This window comes from Prorops nasuta, unplaced genomic scaffold (assembly GCF_024137725.1).
Source record: "Prorops nasuta isolate Cenicafe-Biocafe unplaced genomic scaffold, Cenicafe_Pnas_1.2 PNAS00005, whole genome shotgun sequence".
Taxonomy (NCBI): Eukaryota; Metazoa; Arthropoda; class Insecta; order Hymenoptera; family Bethylidae; genus Prorops; species Prorops nasuta.
In genome coordinates, this window is record NW_027116802.1 from 5,321,018 (window position 1) to 5,337,387 (window position 16,370).

Here is a 16,370-nt window from a genome sequence, read left to right on the forward strand (position 1 = left end):
CGAGCCTCTCTCGAATAAACTCGATAGGCTTGTTAAAAGCTCCTAAATATACGCGCTACATGTTAAAGCCGTAAAAGACACGTCAAAGCGGATCCTTCGGGGAAAGTTTGCTTTCATAAAACGCGCACGGACAAGGCTATGGGCATTCCTTCCACGAACGGCATACAATTAACTGCTAGTTTGAGTGCAGTAAGCGCTACCCGTAATTATGTTAGGCGACTTTATCGCAGCTATAAAATCCAGTATTAATTAATATTGCGATACTTTTTCTACTGATTTTTATTGACAATATTTACTCCGCTGCTTCGACGATGGACGTCGTTGCATTTGGCCAATCGGTGTTTACAGGTTCTATACATAACAGCTAGGGTGACGTTGCGACGTAGAGATTATTAAATTTCTTCTCGTGCATCATTATTCGTGCGGTTCAAGCTGAAGTTTGATAATATCGTTCTACGAGTGTTTGTTTCGATTGGCCGTGTTCTCCCTGTCAAACTTGTCGCCCATCACGTCGAGTCTCAGAAATGATCCAACGAATGATCTCGCAGCGGAAGCGGCTCTCCCGATGCCACCTTCGGCGGAGCCGGAACTGTTGCCGCTGCTCGTGCTACTCGTGATACTTTTCGAAATCTTCACTGGTTTTGTCTCGGCTGATAGGTTTATGGCAAATTTCAATTCAGCTATCAACGCCTCCCAAGGTGTAATCTATAGGATCATTAACGGATCGTTGATAAGTTTTCGATCGTATAGAATGTCCGTATTCATGATTGTAATAAGAAAATTTGTAAAGCAGCTGTACCTTCTCTTCCACAGCGACTTTTCGTACGTTCCACAAGAATTCGAAAATGCCGACGAGACACGAAAATCCAACGCCACACATCAACACCAAGAAGACACCGCCAACGTTGGCCAGTCCCAGCTCATTGCTGTTCTCGCTATCCGCGTCCTTATTATCGCACTTTCCGCCACCTTGCTCCTTCCACCACTTTTCTTTCAATTCCAAGAGTTGCCCATTTTCTTGCATAGATAAAATGGCTCCGTTGATGCGTGTTCTGTACGGCGAATCTTAAATAAAAAACCATGTTTTTTTTGTAAAGAGAGAAGAAAAAAGTAAAGTTTAAAAGAATATGGTGGGGGTCTATAAGGCTATTACTCAGTGGCAAAGCGATTCCATAACCCTTATTATCGATCAATGAACCGACTTTTTCAAGGTCGCATTCTCTCTCCATTTTATACTCGATCGTCGTGGATTCCATCAAAAAAGCGTAAAGTCGTTTGCCCTTTATCACTCGATCAACGCCTTCGTCGTTGTCCGCCGTGAAGACGCTTGGTTTGGTTTCGGCCATGGTGGTCCACATCTTTTGATAGGTCGTATAGTTGGAGTTCTTTAAAATAACAACATTCGTTGAAGAACATGGTATTTTCGAGAGGGATTAAGAGAGGAGTATCGCGTAACGCACCTGGAAAAATTGGGACGTCGAGCCACCTTTTAGACAGCCATATTTGATTTTGGTCTGCTTGGCCAGATCTTCGACACCGTTGATAGGCGCATCCATCTTATCCACGGTTAAAAAAGCGGCTAAATTGGCTGTATAGGACGACACCATGATCAAAACGAAGAACCACCAGGCGCTGACTAACATACGTATCGAGGGCGCCCTGTACGAAGGTTAAAATTCTGCATAATATAATTTATCGAAGGAGATCTTTTTAATTAAGCTGATATTGCTATGCGGAGTACGAAAACCCTGGCAGCGTGCCTCTGTCTGTGCGAGATCTTGCCTCTCGACTTGACAAGGAAACTCGCAAAGACTAAGAGAGATAAGGAAAGTTCGCTCAAAGGGGAAATTAGTCGACGAGAAAAGATAGTGGAAGTAATCAGATAAAGTTAACAAAGTCGGTATAAGAAAGAAAAAAATCCATCTTAAAACTTGTTAATACTTCATTGGGAATCTTTATCGGTTTCGCTATCGGAATCTTTCATTTATTCCCATTTCACGTAGTAAAATTTCCAATAATTAAAAGTAGACAATTAACATCGATCGTGTACTTATATTAAGACGTCTAGTCGCGTTACAATGCTCCCCATGGGTGCTGGTGACTCGATATTGTAATCTCTAGCTTATTACTTCAAGTTTTAGATATTCCATCAATATAAAGGGGAGTGGTTTGAAAAGGGCCGCCTATTATTAGTGAGAAACTTATTCTAACTGGTCGAGTTTCATAAGTGGTAAAGTTTTAAGACTTCGATCCGACAAACTATGCTGCCGCATGTCGAATTTAGTCTGAGAATTTTGGTGCAGTCCAATCGCAAGCTTTCCCATCGAGAGAAAAACTATGCCTTGCAATAATAAAGAGCGCGGTATAAGATAGTGTAATGTGTAGGTTCATGCAAATAGAAGCAGAGGTAGGATAAGTGTACGATGATTTAAAGAGAAACATTTTACAATAATAATTAACCTTGATAACTTTTTGCGCACTCTTAACTCTATAATTATTAGTTTACTTACTTTGGCAGTATGTCAGACCCCTGTTGCATAAGGGACCCGATGGTGAGCCAAAAAGAGTTTTTCAAGTCAAAAACATTCTCCAACTCCTCAGGATCATCTTTACAGGGATGAGGATTATCCCATTCGCCAGGTGCCATTCTACATGCGAAAACTTAATGAAATTTGGATAATTCCATTGTGGGAATTTGCAACTCGCGCTTGATTTCTTTCATTTGTGGTGAAATCTTTAAAGGTCACGGAGGGGAGCGGATGAAACCAATTTTACCTTGCTTGTATAAATAACATTATAGATACTGCGAGATATGCAGTCGCCATGTACATCCAGACGTCCGTGGATAACGGTGATAAAAATGAGAAAAGATTCGGCTCCTTTTGCTCTGCTTTCCTGAACAGAATACTGATTCCTGTTAATAAAATCAAACGAGATGTGTTACAGCCGATATAAAAGCTATCTAGTCAAAGTGGATACACTATATATACTATATGTTATTTTTCACATAAAAAATATTAATTTCTTAAAAATATTTATACAAACCGAGGTTCATAAACGGCATGGTAAAATCCACAATCTTTTGACGTTCGTATGTAATCGTGAAATCGCAAATGGCCAGATCAGCTTTCTAAAAAAGTGACAAACAAAACGATTAAATAACCTTTTAATCGAAGGGATTATAAATTTACCGAGCGATCTACAGCAAATATGAAATCTTACGTGATCCAATAGACGTTTGATCAATCCGTTCCAGGTATTTGTTTTCTTGTTGAATGATCCGTGTTGGTTATCAGGCACAAGTTCAAATTCGTATTTAACGTCTATAAGCTTCGCGATTTTTTCTATTAGATCTATGCAGTAACCCTTGTAATATTTTTTGTCAATCTGTACAGCGTTGTTGTCGCTGGGGCCCGCAGCTTCCATAACGTAAGGAGCACCCTAAATAAAAATAGAAATTACATTCTACTTGTGCTTCAAGTAATTTGGAGACTCTAACAAGAATTAAAATGATGAAATTCGAACGAACTATTTTTGTACTGATCTTGAAAAATTTATCATTGGGTGGATTGCGACTCTCTTTCTCCATTTCATCGTTTGTTGGATCGAAAGCAAGACCGGATTTGTCGTCCCAATTTCCAATGCTAAAAACTTTGTTTCCAAAGTCTACAATGCGCAGTTTAGCCAAACGTCGTCCATTATCATCGAATGATATCTCTCCTGTCAGTTTTCCCTCTCTTGGGATCTGCAAACGTACGAATATCAAGATAACTTATAAACCTTATGTAAGGTAACTGCATTAATTATCATGGAACCTGATGAAATGTGCACCCTTACTTCACACGATTTAAAAGCTCTTTCTAACGCGTTAAGGATGAAATACAAGAGGAGACGTGAATGGCTTTTATGGGTAAGGGCAAACCGAAATCAATTGTAACAAAATGACCGTCTCATTTTTCCTAAGGACTCCACTAACGTTAGAAATGTCAAGGAAATGTTGTTACTTACTGCAAATATCGAAATTTATTTTTATTCAAATGATCTTTAATTACTCCATACGCAAACAATCAATCTAGTACCTCATGCGTAACTTATTGTTATTTTAGATACCATGTAGATTTCAATTGTAACACACAGACTTGCAATTACAACATACCTACAATTTCCATAATGTATGAATATGAAAGTAATTGAAGATGTTTCCCAGTAAACCGAATATGTTATCTAAAGGTTAACATATTGAGAAATGAAATTTATTTGTAAATTTACAAAATAAAGACGATTAGTTATTTCATAAAAGTAACATTTCTTTAATAGAAAATAATTCTATTTTTTGTAACATTTGAATATATATTTTTATTGATTGCATATATGTATAACGCATTATATTGCTGGTGCAATAGAAGCATGTACTGTTTGTCTATTCAATTAGCACGTTACAAACGGTACCAGATTACTTGTTGCGATCGAATCTACCCGTTCCAAAGCAACGCATAGTAAAATTTCGTCTACATAATCTCATATTTAAAAATCAGTCGGCATTGAAAAGTGTATTCAAATATATGACGATTTTACTCACATTTTGAATTTCAACATATACACAATAGTCACTAACCAATTTGAGGCTGAAGAATAAGTGAAATTCTTACTAAAGGATGCAGAAAACTTGTTTTCTCATTTCTGCAAACAATGGCTTAGCATTAGCGGCTTTAAATTAATGAAACTTCAGCATTTTGCAATATTGAAGGAAGGTACTGAATGATTTCAAGTTTCATTAAACGACGGAGCCACAAATTTCAATGTTACAATTGACACGTACGTTTAACCATTGTTTCCTGTCTCCTCGATAGTTAAGGATTACTCGCCATTGTTATTGTTAATGAGGAATATAACGTGACAACTTTAATTATAATCTTAAGAAAACATTAGAATTTTACCGTAGGGTCGCGCATAAGGTTGGTAATGTTGAGACCTGCTGAGTATTTCTCAGTTCCGTCGCAAGAGAGCGGTACAGGGTCAATCAAAAGTTGTTCTTCCCCAGCGCTATTCCTCGCGTTCAAAGCTTCCAAAACTATGTGCAAAAAAAAAACAGCATCGTAGAGAACAGCTGACTCCACCTGTGAAAAAAGAGAATAATCAGTTAGAATTCAACTGTCATTTTTGTTTCATCGAAAGCACTTGCTATTGAAACAACACTCCTCTCCACTGTGCGTGGATAACTGCATTTTTCTTCGCGTTTCAACCAAAACAACAGAGCAAGATAAATTAACATACAAACTATGAATTTTTTCGAGTTATCCCTGTGTCATTTTTTATTTGATCGTCAACATTAATAAACATCGAGCGAAGATTGGTTAAACATTTGATACAACCCGTGTAAACTTGTTGTAAAAATTTTACGGTATTTCCCTGGACATCGTGTATTTTCTGTGTTGGCTAATTTATCCGAGCAGCATTGCGAATGAATTTCAATCGGACTCGTACGCAGAGTCATTAAAGAGTTAAAAGTAGAAACTGTTTTCTTCTATTGTCTTGGTAGGTCTGGATTGTTTGGGGAGGGAAGAAAATGTGAAACGAGGCAGTCGAGGGTGGTCGAGGCAAATGAAAGGAAAATTAGGCTACTCCGTCAGGTGTTCGCAAGCACCATATTGTGGCTGGCTTTGCAAAACGAGTGGGTCGTTTCGCTGAAAATGATACTGCCCAGTCCACAAGGGTTAATGAAGGAATTATCCAGGCTGATCTCTAATACTCCTCCCTTTTTCGCCCTCGCCCTCGATCGCCCAAACGATCGTTTCATTATGCGCTCGTCCGATATTTATATAATTCTACACAACAGCAGAACCAAAATGAAGTCAAACTTGCCATAACTTTTTCCCCAAACAAAATTTAATTTACCAACTATATAATTAAATTTTTAAGTCTATTACTGAACGAGGAGTTTGTGCTTTGCGAGCGAAAATGTGAAGGAAGACTGAGAAGGATTATTATTTGTAACTGGAAGGGGGAGGGGGGGGGGGGGTAAAGGGTAGAAAGAGGGCTGCTGCAAAAGTTCTTAATAATGTTATTAAAGAATTACCGAGTTTATTCCTTCCGGCTTGATGTTGTCGTCCTTCAGTAAACTTAAGCCGGTAATGTTGGCCACTGTGCCATTTCGTACTGGCAAAAGGGGAAGGTTGCCTGAATCCTATGAACGCAAAAGTGTCGTGGATATTATATCTAAAACTGTCAAAGCCACGTGCTTCGCTTTTCCGCCAACTCAACTCGACTATACTCTGCACAGCTCCTATTCCATAGCTTATTTATCCATATTTTATATCCGCTTTAGCACAGCTTCGAAAACTCATTTACTATCGTTACCAACGAAGCATTCTGTCAAACTTGTCGAGCATTTTGATCTTCAGTCGAAAAAGACGTACATTGGTAATCATAATCGAGCCAATTTTCAAATTTCTCAAATAAAGCTGACGAGATTTTTTATTCGCACGTTGATAAAATAATGATAGCTCAGAAATATAGTTACCAAGTTCGCTATGACAAAACTGCAATAATCTGTGATCATCTTCATTTCTTTTGCTTGGTGAAAGAATTGCGGGATGCGTTTAGTGTCTACATCTACTAGCATGTTATGGATCGGTAAGCTATTGATTTCCTTTAATATTGGACGATAATCATCGTCGTCCACCAATTTTCGAATCGTCATTTTTCTATCTTTGTTTCTCTTAATAGTTAACGCCTCTTGAATTCTCACTAAAGCATCGTTGGAGTCGTAGATACCAACGTAGTCTCGCCAATTTCTCGATTTTGCCAAATCAGCGATGGCCTGAAACAATTTCATAAAAATTACTTCTTCTCATCCACCTTTCATAACTACATATTTTGCTAACTGGCTGCAGTAGCGATACAACTCAAAGTATTTAAATTTGTTTTAAACTTCTGTCGTCATCCATCACACGTGTTCCGTCATAAAATTAAAATAGCCTTAAGATGACTTTTCTAATCTTTGCTTAGTTGCGATTGCGTCACTCTTTAGCAAACGTGCATATGAAATTAAAACAAATGTCATGCGTTTGTGTGTTAAAAACCGGCTCAATTTATATAAAAATCATGTAATTATACAACGCTACTATAAACGTTCTTACTATTACATACACAATATTAATTATTGGCGTAATCTAACTCGGTCATGTAAAATTAATCATTTAATTTTTAATTTCTGAAAATGTTGAAAACCCAATTGTGTTGTTATTGTTGCGAGTGGGCGATATAGATGATTTTAAATTGCAGGATTCAATAGTTTTTCAAAGTATTTTTCAGTGTTAACACTGGTTCATCGAACCGTTTCCAGGTGATTGCACGCGTACAGATATATACAATATGAGGTTTATTAAATTCTTAAATAATCTCCTCTTTTCAGTTCAATTTATTGTTGGAAAGTCCAATTGCATGCACTCTAATGCATTAATACTGCCAGCGAAAATTCTTCGTGTGATCAATCGAAAATTGGATTAGTTTTTATAGAGCTTCTATTTCCCTTCAAATGGATTCTCATCGGTGAAAGAAAATTAATTGGATATAATTGTAAAAGCGTGTGTTACCCCAGAATAAATTATTCCTCTTTATATAGAGAGTTTACTTTGATGCAGAAGCACAAAATGAAATTTTCTTTTAAAAATTAAGTACCTTCGACAACAAGCCGCTCTCTGGATACAAATTGAACGTCATATGTGTGGGCTCGGTTTCTTGAGAGTTTCTCCAGACATACTCGATATGAGGTACGTCATAGCGGGACGCTATGCTGGCCACGATACCACGCGTGAACGGACTTGGCGGACCAAAGATTGCTACAACCCCTTCCTCGAGAAGCTCGCATACTACAAATCACAAAAACTGTCCGTGAGCAAAGGATCGAAGGAACGATACAGCTGGGGGTATGAGAAAACGATGAGTATCTGCAGGAAAAAAATTCAGTCCAGAGTAATTCAGGACTAGATCGATATTTTCACTTTGGTCTATAAAGTGTTATAATAATAATATACTATAGACAGTGTATAATATATATTTAATAATAGTATACTCACCGGCCTTCCCAGTTCTAAAGCTGTCGGTATTAACGCTTATCCGTTTTACGACCGTTTGTATATCAAATGCAGGTGCAACATGCTCGTATTTTACTTGATCAATCGCTTTCTCCAATGCTACAGCGTACTCTTCATCTCCGTCGTGGAAGATGGCGCCTGCAAGCATTAAATTTTGCAATAATAATCCTAAGGTGACCCGTGAATCTTTCATGGAGAACTCTGTGTCTCCCTCGCCAAATTTCCCATTCTCTCTTGGCTCGCTCGCTATTCGATCCAGGTTTTTCATTATTCAAAAGCATCTACCATTTGAAAAACCATCTTTTTTTATAGAGCTTGCAAAATGGCCGGGCTCCTCCGGATCAAGCAGGGAGAAGTTCGAGGGAAGAAGTTAGACGGTAGAGGGGAGGAGTGGATCAAAGGCTGAGAGGGCGATTGAAATTTTACCGCGCGATATGGGTAATGTCGAGTGATAGCGGTCGTACGCAGTTAATTTTCTTTCGTTAGCATGGATCCCCCAACGCTTATAGACACCTTGGGGCTCTCCATAGATTGTGGATGAAGAAGAAAGGACGCGCCGTAAAGTGCGGGTTAAAGTACAGACTGGTCTGAGACTGGTCTGTATATATAAACGACGCGAGCGAGGCGTTCGCCTGGCTGTTCGTGGGATATAAGGCACGATGACGTCACGAATTACGAATTACAAGGCGGATTATTTATCGATGGGCGGCTGGGGAAGGGGGGGGGGGGAAGGAGGAGGTAGACAAGTAGCGGCGGATGCGGTGCTTTGCACATGCAATTGTTTCGCAGTCACTGCGTCTGCAGCTGAAACTTTTGAACGGTCGCAGCTGCAGCGCGGCAAGCAGCTTCCACCTTTAGCGATACCACCTCTACCAACTTTACCTCCACTATTCACCATGGGAGCGCTATTTAACATGTATATCGTTTTAACTTGTAATTATCTCTTGGAATGACTTCTAACGACAGTTGCATTCGCGTTTTCCGCGAGGCACTTTCGTAAAATTGCACACCCCAATTTGTCTCGGCGTACAAAGTCCTTGACTCGCGGGGAAAAGCAATTCGCGATTCTAATTTGAAATTAACGAGAGAATCTAGACTGAGGTGCGGTAAAAATACCCTTTGCCAACAATCGTTTATCCCTCTTAACGATTCATCGCATCTATTTTGTGGGTGAAGTGATTTTTGCAACGGTTAAACGGTTGAGTTGTTTCTTTCGACAAAAAGATTACGTTATCCCACAATAGGAAAATGAAATTCTGTACGTTAAAAGCTCGACCATTCCTCTCTCTTCACCAACTTCTAAGCCACTTTATTTCTCTCTTTCACGGGATAGCCTATTTTCTATAAATATCGACATGTATATGTTATTATAAGCGAAATATATATTACAAGTTTTGTTATGCATAAATATCCTTATGCGTATCTCATGTTTTATGGCCATTTACCTATACATACCCTGTTTATTTAATATACTACTTATTCTTTATGTGCGCATGTAATATATACTATACCATGTATTATACTCTATGTGTGTGCTATGTATAGAATATTATAATGTGTATGCAAACACAAGTGTGTGCGTGTGTGCGTGGGTGTATTCGAGATTATGCGATTTAGCGCCACATTTCACAGTCGATAAGATCGGTTTAGTACGGTCCGCACTTTCCATGATTTTCCTGAGAAATATATGTGAAATTGGGGTACAGCCAATTTCCATAACAGGGACGCAGCAGCGCCGTGTGGTAAATATCGATTTCACGATTTTTCGAGAGTACAAGGCTCCCTGGCAGCATTACGTCAAATAATGTGACTTTTTGCGGGACGGATGAACAAAAGGACTATTTTAATCTAGCCGATGATATCCATCAGCCTTTTGCTTCGCTGTTAGCCAGCAGACTTTGAATTATGATTTTATTCAAAGTGTTAAATCGAACGCATTATGTATTCTGGCCCTGGTTCCGCTAAGGTCACCGCTCTTTATATTCATGCTCGATTTCGGATAATTTCTCGACATAAAGGCCTGCACGAGCGAGCTATCGTTACGAAAGCCGTATAATATAAATCTCCCAAGCAAATTAAATAAAATTGAATATCGACCTCGGGCCAACGTTTATCAAAAGTGTAATCGTCTTTGAACAAGAATATTCTCCCTTTTAGTTTCTTCTGTGCTCAAACGTTAGAAGGAGCAGCAGTTATGAATGAACAAGGGATGACGATTAAAATCTGCATCTTAATTAAGGGCTAGGTTAAGTAGTCAAAATTCTGCAGGGCAGGATAGGTTAACGATAATAAATTTTTAAACAGTTTTGGAACCATTGTTGGGTTAACGATGCTGCTAAACAAACTTTTCTTGAAAACAAGCAAGTTTTCGTGATTTCTTCCACTATTTTCTTTTCGCAATAGCGAAGCGCTTCAACGAGCAGGTATTGCAGTAAATCCAAGAGTTTTCCGTTCGCCGACAGATTCTTCTAAAACGCCCCGTGGCCATTGGCCCAAACAAAGTTGCACTATTTATCGGCTGCTGGCTAAGTTTCACAGGAGTAACGCTGCTAATTGCGAAAGAACGAAAAGAAAGCAAAGTCTGACTCTATCGTTGCGGATCTATTAAGACCTGTTGAGCATCCCGCCCTTCAAACTTGCTATCATCCGTATCACGTATAAGCTTTCTCCGATTTCTATCTCTTAATTTTCCAAAATATCCCTCCACGATACCCCTGTGTCTGCCTACCTGATCTCGACTCCGGACATTTACATGGAAAACAAACCTGTGTATCTATATATATGTATACGCTTCGAGCGGAGCAAAACTGGTAAAACTTATAATATGGAGGAAAATGGTTTAAAAGACTATAAGGACAAGAATCTGATCCAAGAAAAAAGATTAAAACAGAGCTAAATTGGAAGCAGCAAACAGCAGGAGGGGAGAGACGGTCTTGGTTAGCTCTCCAGAAAAATTCCATTGTCTCTATTTGTAACTTTGATATCACCTAGCGCGAACATTCGCGAACTTTGACCTGCACACTAGGATGGGTAAAACTTTCACCGGGAATCTACATACATAAGGTCTCGTACTCTGAGAATAAGAAGGAGATCGATTACTTACTTCTCTCTTCTTAGATCTTGCTCACGAGTGTACGTGTGGCAAAATTCAGTGTTTCGCGAGGGAAAGTTTTGATGGAATTGTAAGAACGTCTCATGCTACGAATATTGGGACCATGTGCTTCGTGGAATTCCAAGAGCATTCTGTACTTTCGGTAAAAGCGTCTTTTTATCACGAACCCGCTGCAATTTTTTTGCCAAGTATCAACAAGTTGAACATGATATAACGATGGATGAGAAAATTAGATCCTATGATACTTGAAACTGGAGTATTAGTTGGCAGATCGTGGATGGGGGAGGAGGAGCGTGGTAAGAAGATTTTCTTGCTACTTAAAAGCGTAAAGGATGCCTTTGGGAGGATTGTTGAAGAGGAAGAAGATGAGAATATTTAGGAAGGGCGAATGGGCTGGAGCAGTTCGTGGTGAGTGAGCGAACGGCTGTTAAGTGCGTTGTAGGTTCTTATAATGAAGGGGTAACATCAGCCGCTTCACTTTTCACAGCATTGTCGACTCTCATTGTGGTACGTACGGCCGCTTGCAAACAAAATTTGCATAAGGCTGTTAATAGCCGGAGATAAAGTAAAGTGGAGAAGGGTGATGGAGGATGAGAGATGCAAGGAGGTGTGGGAGGGGGGGGTGATCCAGGGAGGGAGCGTTGACTGAGCTGACTGAAATTACAACAGGGTTTAGCACGTGGTGTTTGTGGTATATATGGTATAGCACATCCGATCTTACCTGACGAACCTATATATATATACATATATACATACTCATCGTTATCTGATGAGGTGCATTCCAATTTTGTTATTATTGCATAATAAAAGATGAGTACGGCATAAGGTGATATCAATGTAGGACAGAAGGGAAGTGCATAGTCTACAGGCTTGCTCGATTCATCGAAATTCCGCATTTGAAGATTCAACGAGATAAGATCGATAAATGGTGCAGTTTTGCGATGGGAAAGATAATAAGGTCGGGTCTTGGCGATAGAGGGAAAGTAGAGTGAGGGAGGGAGAGGCCCGGGATGACTGGGAAGAAGCCAGAGTGGCGCATCGAGCGTTCCTCCTTTTTTCACTGCATAATTAAATGTAACGATCCGATTGCACCGTTCAAACTTTCCAAAAGTCTCGCACAGTCTTCTCACCCTTTCCTCCCTCTCAACCCTTCTCTTTCTCACCTGACTGCTATCGCGCCGGCAGATTGTTTGATTATTGATTTCTCTTACTTTCATTGTGCACGCCAGCGGAATACGAAAGGATCCTGTCGAAACGTCCAGTAAATCCATAATTTCTAACCGGTATAGAGCAGTTTGCTTCATCGTCTGTACTAATCAGAATCCTAAAAGATTCACAAGTATGCCATTGACCTAGCCGGATATTGTTTCGATGAAAAGCTAGATGAGCTTTTGAAAATAGATCTAGCAGGGTGATTTCTCCCTGTAATTATAATCCCTTATCCCTACTACGTTCTACCTTAAAAAAAAGGAAAAAGAGGAAAAAAAATCAAACTTTAAATCTGGCTGCAGGTTTTTCAGTCTACCCGTCTTATTACCATCCAAAGTTTCGCGCACATCTTCCTGCAGCGATATTTCCGCGAGTAAGAAACTGATCATTTCCCTCTTACACCGCAAATTCTCTATTGGGAGCCTGGACTCGTTCGAGGCAATGAAATATCCTTTGGGTTTTTTATCGTCTATTAATGATATCTTGAAATCAGCTTTATATCTTAGGCGAGGAAAGATTTTGCTCGGGTCTACTTGCTCGCCATCTGCGCTTCAAGATTCATGGTACTTACAAGGGAAGAATGGAGGTTCTCGCTGCAGTCTGTGGAGCGGAGGTCTGGTTTAATTAAACTTATAACTATCAAGCAACGAGTTTAGCATGGCAGTACTGTGATTATACTTAAGATAATAATAACCGGCTCTGCTATAAATGCAGAGCCAGCCTACCCACGGAGAGGAGTATAAGAGGAATATAATTGATTTTTGACCATTTCATAATACTCGGAGTAAATCATGTAGAGAAATATATATTTGCCACGCTGTATAGAAATTCATATCGAGTTTTACGAGTAAACTCATAGCTTTTTTCAGTATGAAATTTATACTCCATTTGAAATTATCATTGGTGAGGGCTGATGCGTTTGTGCTCGACTGTGTACGACTTGTGTAGTATACATATATATATATAGGAGAAGTACATTTCATATCAAGCGTGGTGTTTGTCATGGTCTCCATATGAATATCTCTTGATTGAAGCAAACGTTAGCCTTCATTAAGGATACAATGGCCAACTCCAACGGTGACAGGGTATCTATCATCTAGCTGGGGCTTAATTCACTCAAGTAATTATTATTTGCCGAGAACACCACGATCAACTGATCTCTCGTTAGAAACTTTTCCCTCTTATCTCTTTACCCCCTCGAGCTCGTTTTTTCTCAAGAATTCTCGTTAAATGCATCTTGCTCTTTATGTATCGACAATAAATAAAGCGATTTTAATGCACTCCTTTTGATTCGATAATCCATTTTCTCGATGTTTTCTTCATCGCTCTCGGAGTTGTAAATTGACTCGGATGTTATGGAGAGGAGGAGAATCGTTGGATTTAGTTGTAGTAAAAGTAATTGTGGAATAGAGGAGATTCTCGAATAGTGGAGCTGTTAGGGGCTGTCGAAGCTTATGAATAATGCAATTTAATATGAGAAATCATATTCTTCCTGCGACTGAGAATTCTAGGCTTTTACGGATTGTGTAAGGGTGCTTTGTCTCTGCAGGCGCTCGATACCGTGGCGTACATGTACACGATCATTTATATCCGGCTCGTACCGTTGACGATGGACTTTCTTGATTACTTTACTTCCTGGAGTAAATGCCTCGCCAATCGCTTTCCTCTCGAGATCGCTTTGTGACGCGAGCAAACTTGACAGCGGAATTTTCTAAACTTTCCACTGTCGAGAGTTTTCATTGGCTAAATGAAAATGCCGGTGAAAAGATCGCTGTTGCGAAGATACCGGAACTCCGTGCCGGGCACCACTCTCCCACTCCAATACCCTGCGTTTCTCTGCGTCTCGAGGTCCTCTCTCTCTCTCTCTCTCTCTCTCTCTCTCTCTCTCTCTCTCTCCCTCTCCCTCTCCCTCTCCACTGCAAAAACTGATATTTTTTATACGTGTCGAGCACGAATGAGACTTAACGCGAGAAAAGAATTTGTGCGCGCGTCGAAAATGGAAGTAATCACTTACTTTTAAGAATGGCATTATGTTTTTACAGCGCGGAAAAATACTTTCATAACGTAGCAGTCGCGGAATAGCTAGCGGAGCAACTGCAGATACGCGAGCAACCCTCCTACTCTTTCCACCCTTCTATTTCGCGCAAACTTTTCCACGATGGGCTGTCGAACAGTCGATTCGCTTTCCTTTCAAATTCCATCAACCAACTTGACTCTTTCAATTTTTGCAATCCATTCGTCCATAAAGATCCACGCTAATTAAATTTCCCTGTTAAAAAAAAAAAAAAAAAAAAACAGTAATAGAGTTTTCCCTCGCTCTGTAAATTTGATTTCTCTTTTACCACACAACTAGGGCATTCGCAACAAAACATTTGAGCTTACGAGATTACATCTCGTACTATCAGAAAGGTCTTTTACCTCCTACTTTAATATTACTACATATCGCGAGATGTAACATGCGCGCGCCGCTATGAAAAATACTGAAATTGAGAACTCGTCTCTCGCCAAATTATAAAGGCGACCCCCTACAAATGAGAATTATCAATTCGGTGAGGTGGAAACGTGTTGGATAAAAATATTCATGGAATTTCCTTCTTTTTTTTCTGTCCCATGCAAATGTTGAAATAAATAAAAGACAAAGTGCTAGCGCATAAAATCCACTAAATTTTATCAGCTCGCTTGATCCAAAAGGCAAATTTGTTTCCGCATTCTACGCTTTAACGCCATAATTCAGATACTTTTGTTTTATTGCAGCGCGTGATTGTGGACTTCTGTGCAGTAGCAGATTACGAGAGAGTAAAGTCTTTATAAACTGCCCGGCCCCTTACCAATGTAGTACAGCAGTAGTGTGAAGCGTTTTTCTGCAATTTCTTGCCAGAGTACGATGGAAATTTTATCGGATCGCTCGCAGGGGGTGGTGGCTTCTAATTCGCACGACAACCTGGTTTATATGCCGCTGCTGCTATACAAGGTCACAAAAAGATAGTCTTGTGTCGGAGCTACGATTTACCGCTCGTAAAATGCGACAACTGCAATGTGGCGCCTACACTCATAGACCGTTGTTATTCCACTATGCTATTCCCCTCTCTCCTCCCACACTTCCTCCTGTTCTCCAATCGATACACATCTCCGCGTCTCTTATTACCGAGCTCCTTTCATTCTCCACATTAAATTCATAACATCTCATCATGCATGCTTGCTCTAATTCATAAAGAGATTCCAAGTAAATTATGTTATATAAGAAGAACTTCATAACGCGCGGAAGTCTATATGATTGGTTGGTTCACGCATCCTTTAGCTTTAACGTTGCTTTAATTGACCGATAATTCGTCTTTACTCGTAGCCAACTTCCACATTTGCCTATATTGCTACAACGACTGTATTTACCCCTCCTTATTAGCGATGTAATTATCGTTCGTTTGAAAGAGCTACGCGAGTATATAGTATATAATGTGGTAATAATATTTCGCCGAAAGTTCAGCATAGGTTTGTCGTTATTGTATATATAAGAGCGGAGAAGCATTTTTATTGGTCCTAAAGGAGTTACTCGAGTGGGTCCTTAAGGGAGTGGTGCAGAAAGTGTTCGCGCGTTCAAGCGAGCTGAGAAATTGGGAAAGAGGTTATCTTTTTGGAGCGAGCACAGCTTGGGGCTGGTCCTGCATTGTTTGATTTGGCGCTGCGCGTGACACTGCGCTACGTCACGTAGCTGGCATCTCCAGCGCTGAAGTAAACTCGCAGTTTGTATGTTGTATCTCCGCAAACATCCTTTACATTATACATAAGAAGCAGTCGCGATATAGACGCGACACGTAAGAAAAGTATCCTGAAAACGAATGGCTGCGTGCACCCTCTACATTCGTGTGCCGGAGCAGCCCCCTCTGTCTAAATCATTTCCTCGCTCGCGACCTATCCCAACACGGCTAACGCCCTCAACACCAATTTACCCCAACAGT

The 16,370-nt window shown here is 39.9% G+C and overlaps 1 protein-coding gene across 1 annotated transcript in view; it reads right to left on the reverse strand.

Moving 5' to 3' along the window:
- Positions 1-143: 143 nt before the first annotated feature.
- Positions 144-16,370, reverse strand: part of LOC136773530 (glutamate receptor ionotropic, kainate 2-like) — a 42,135-nt gene continuing 25,908 nt past the window's right edge. Inside the window, exons 3-16 of the mRNA XM_066727273.1 lie at positions 8,079-8,234; positions 7,681-7,871; positions 6,521-6,820; positions 6,077-6,184; positions 4,938-5,117; positions 3,530-3,745; positions 3,223-3,441; positions 3,046-3,130; positions 2,776-2,914; positions 2,511-2,648; positions 1,461-1,659; positions 1,154-1,385; positions 800-1,065; positions 144-705 (exon numbers count right to left, since the gene is read on the reverse strand). Coding sequence (XP_066583370.1) covers positions 454-705; positions 800-1,065; positions 1,154-1,385; positions 1,461-1,659; positions 2,511-2,648; positions 2,776-2,914; positions 3,046-3,130; positions 3,223-3,441; positions 3,530-3,745; positions 4,938-5,117; positions 6,077-6,184; positions 6,521-6,820; positions 7,681-7,871; positions 8,079-8,234 — 2,681 coding nt within the window. The 3' untranslated portion in view covers positions 144-453. The remainder of the gene's footprint in view (positions 706-799; positions 1,066-1,153; positions 1,386-1,460; positions 1,660-2,510; positions 2,649-2,775; positions 2,915-3,045; positions 3,131-3,222; positions 3,442-3,529; positions 3,746-4,937; positions 5,118-6,076; positions 6,185-6,520; positions 6,821-7,680; positions 7,872-8,078; positions 8,235-16,370) is intronic.